The sequence below is a fragment of the Phascolarctos cinereus genome, unplaced genomic scaffold (genome assembly GCF_003287225.1).
Source record: "Phascolarctos cinereus isolate Bilbo 61053 unplaced genomic scaffold, phaCin_HiC Scaffold_2;HRSCAF=192, whole genome shotgun sequence".
Classification (NCBI taxonomy): Eukaryota; Metazoa; Chordata; class Mammalia; order Diprotodontia; family Phascolarctidae; genus Phascolarctos; species Phascolarctos cinereus.
In genome coordinates this window covers 76,121,935-76,125,891 of record NW_027555625.1, presented here as the reverse complement: position 1 = coordinate 76,125,891, position 3,957 = coordinate 76,121,935, and the positions used below count along the sequence as shown (strand labels likewise).

General features: G+C 40.3%; 1 protein-coding gene across 1 annotated transcript; it reads left to right on the top strand.

Moving 5' to 3' along the window:
- Positions 1-2,762: 2,762 nt before the first annotated feature.
- LOC144455675 (olfactory receptor 5M5-like) lies at positions 2,763-3,698 on the top strand. Its single transcript, XM_078149134.1, has one exon. It carries the CDS (start codon positions 2,763-2,765, stop codon positions 3,696-3,698), a length of 936 nt encoding a protein of 311 aa, XP_078005260.1.
- Positions 3,699-3,957: the final 259 nt, after the last annotated feature.

Below are 3,957 nucleotides of genomic sequence, written 5' to 3'. Positions count from 1 at the left end.
TTCTTAACTACAGGTCCTAATTTTAGTGAAGTAAGAGTCTAGGTCACCTAATATGAATGTGGGGAAAAGTCAAAATTAGAGTTATAAATGATATTTGAAGTGATCAGAGTGATTGAGAATGAAGAAACATGAGCTAGGAAAAATATCTTACTTGGTAACCTTTGAAAGAGATATTTAGTAGGGTGAATAGGATCCATGTAACCAAATGCTGAGAAGTGAATGGATCATGAGGAAGTAGAGGCATAAGTTATATTTTTCAAGCAATGTGGATTTGAATTGGAGGAGAGACATGTGATAGTAGATACTTAATATCTAGATACTTAAAAAAATCAAGGATATTGGAGAATGTTCATAAACACATAGAGAGGGAAAGATTGAAGATGGAAGGAATAAGTCCCTGAAGTTGGTACAAATATATAACAATAATTTCCATTTATATATTTAGATATTGCTGAGTAGATATGGATACTAGAGATGGACACTTAGTGGTCAAAACAATTCCAGTCTTTGACTCATGGCTGACAGGATGTAGAATGTGATTGATAAGCTAGCCATTCCCATCCTAAGGAACTAGGGGTGGGGAGTAGTTAAAGAAGCATGAGAGAGAGAGTACGTCAGCATGGAAAGCCAGCACACACAACTAGGGAATAGTTGCTATGACTAGTGACTTATTTACTTATGACTCAGAGAGAGGAAGTCATGAGGAGGCAATCCAAGATACTAGAAAAAATAATCAAGATAATGACAATGACAACTATAACAATAACAATGATGATGATGGTAAGTATAACAACAACAACACAGGGTGAAGGAGAAGTGGTGGGAGAGAGAGGGAAAAGGAGAGTGAGTAGAGGGAGAGAAGGAGTATAAGGGAATATTTGCTAGGAGAGAGACGGGTTTATAATTGCAGTGTTTTGCAGAAGAGAAAAATCTCTGGTTGGAGGATTGAGCTGTAGATAAATAATTATTGAATGAGTTAACAATTGTGTAGAGCAAAGAAAGAAACTTAGACTTTCATCTTTCTAGGCAAATGAATTAGTAGTTTTGGGTAGGGTAGGTTATAACTAGCTGGCTAGCATTAGGAGGTAGGGCTATTTTTTCCTGTTGCCCAATTTGAAAAGAAAAGCACTCTTCTTGTCAAGATTTGCTGAGAAAGTGGCTAGAAAGGAATAGCTCCACATACTAAAGGTGACTGGAGAGAAGTACAGGTGGTTCTTGCTTTACATAAATTCTTATTACACAAATTCAACTTTACATAATGAATTCTGAAAGAAATCTGCATCCCTTCCCCATTTTGGTTAACTTTACTGTATAGCACTGCTCTCTCTCTGTCTCTCTGTCTCTCTCTCTCTTTCTCTCTTTCTCTTCCTGTCTCTGAGCTTTGGTGCTCCCTAGTTTTCCCTCACACACTCCACCACAAATCCTAAACACGAAGAAAGAAACAAACAAAAGTCCTCCAAGTAAAAGCAGAGCAGAGGTAGAGGGACCACCGCCTCTGAAGCCTGATTGGGAGTGTGGCTTGAGATCTCAAATGGCAAAAGAAAAGAACTTTGTCCCACTCTGCCCCCCACCGTGTGTCCACCCCTGGCATATATCTTCCGTCAGTAATTGAGCACCACGTGTCTGGCCTCATCCCCCATATTTTACCCATCCTTTACTATTTGTGGCTGGTACCCATGGTTCTGCCCCCAAGGGGTGTTCCTCCTCTCAGGTCTGGCCCCCACGTGGTTGGTCCAAGGCCTCATGTTCCACCTCTTGCTTTTGATTCTCTGTCCGTTTCCCACATGTGCGCTTGAACAGTATGCTGGCCCCCTCTCACCAAAGTTGCATAAATCCTCCCTTCCTACCTCCCTGCCTCCATCCCTTCCCAACATAGTAAGTTCAAATTAAATCAAAATCACTTTACATAAAGATCTGCAGAAAGGTGAACTTATGTAAAGGTAAAACTGCAGTCCCACCTATACAAAGGTGGTGGCAAATAGGAATGGATGATTAGCCTTGCTCATCTGCCCAGTGCCACTCTTCAGCCTCTGCTCAATTTATATGGAACTTTAAGGTTTATAAACTATCGTATTTATAACTCTATGAGCTAAATAGTACAAGTATAATTTCCCACAATTCATACATGAGGAGCTGAGGCACAGAAAGGTACCAGGTGACTTGTCCAGCTATACAGCTAGTAAGTTTCACAACTCTCCTAATTTTAAGTCCAATACTCTTTCCCTTATACCATACTTGTTTTCCTTACTGTAATCCTTGATGAAGCAAAAGAGATCACCCTTGTGGAGGAAGTTTATTTCATCATTTAAAACAGGAGGATGGTTATTGGTATGCTAGAAGGATGGAGGAGTTCTCATTGGATGCCCCTGAACTCAGTGAAGTAAGAGACCAGATCATCTTTGGTGAATATGGAGAAGAGAGGCAGGTTTGGAGGCCAGGATTTGTGGAGGGAGAAGAAGAATCAGGTCTACTTCTTACTAGCTGAGAAACTATTTGAAAGTCACTTAATCTTTCTGAGCCTCAATATCCTCAGTATCAAAAATTGAGATATTAATATATCAACATCCTGCTTGCTTTGCATGGTTATAATGAGGATGATGTGAGATAATGGATATGATGTGATTTGTAATCATAAAGGGATACATACTTTTGACCCAAGAGTGTCTATATGTTTTTTCAGTAGTCTCAGGTAGAGAAGACAGAAATATAAAATGTATTGTGGCCATAACTTTCCATCTTCTTTCAGGACACCTATAAACAAGATGGAGAGCAGAAACCTCACCTCGGTGACTGAGTTCATCCTCCTTGGCCTCTCCAGCCGGCCTGAGCTCCAGGTGCACCTCTTCCTGCTCTTCTTCATTTTCTACCTTGTGATCTTGATGGGGAACCTGCTCATTGTGTTGTTGATATTGAGGGATTCACGCCTCCACACACCCATGTACTTCTTCCTCACTAATTTATCCAGTATAGAAGTCTGTTTCACATCCTGTGTGTTTCCACAGATGCTGGTACACCTCTTGGCAGAGAGAAAGTCCATCTCCTACTTCCGCTGTGTCATTCAGTTCTACACATTCTTGTCCTTTGGCATTGCAGAGTGCTATATCCTCTCAGTAATGGCCTATGACCGCTATGTTGCTATTCGAGACCCCTTAAGGTACTCAGTAACAATGAACTGGGGGATTTGTGGCATGCTGGCTGCTGCACCATGGTTGGGTGGCTTTATGTTTTCTGCAATAGATACAGTTACAACATTCCAGCTCTCATTCTGCCACAATAATGTTATCAATCATTTTGTTTGTGAAATGCCGGCTCTACTGCACCTCTCTTGTACTGATACAACACATGCAGAGTTGGTAATGCATGTGCTCTGCATCTTTACCCTTTTGTCCCCTATCACATTCATCATCCTTTCCTACACACACATCATCATTGCTGTTCTGAGAATTCGCTCTGCCCAGGGACGAAGAAAAGCCTTCTCTACTTGCTCTTCCCACCTTCTGGTTGTCACCCTATTTTTTGGGACTATAATGTCTCTTTACTTAAATTCTAAGTCTCTGTCCTCTTCAGAATTCAATAAGATTGTTTCTGTGTTTTATGTGGCTTTCACACCTGCCCTTAACCCTCTCATCTATAGCCTGAGGAATAAGGAGGTGAAAATGGCTCTAAGAAAATTTTGGGGGAAACCTGAAAGTTCTTGATTCCACAAGTGCTTCTCATCCCTGAGTCTATACGAGGAAAACTTGAGCCTAAAGAGTCTCCTTCTTCATATTCCACAGTTTTAAAAAAAATTATGTATGTAAATTTACAATTGCTTTTAAAAATAATTTTTAACATTTTCTAAGATTTGAATTCTATGTTCTATTCCTACCTTTCACCCTTCCCCATCTTTGAGAAGGCATGCAATTTGATATAAACTATACATGTGCAGTCATGCAAAACTTATTTCCACATGTTGTA

Bases quoted from the DNA above. Each gene is read 5' to 3' on its own strand.
- LOC144455675 (XM_078149134.1), top strand. From the start codon at position 2,763: ATGGAGAGCAGAAACCTCACCTCGGTGACTGAGTTCATCCTCCTTGGC.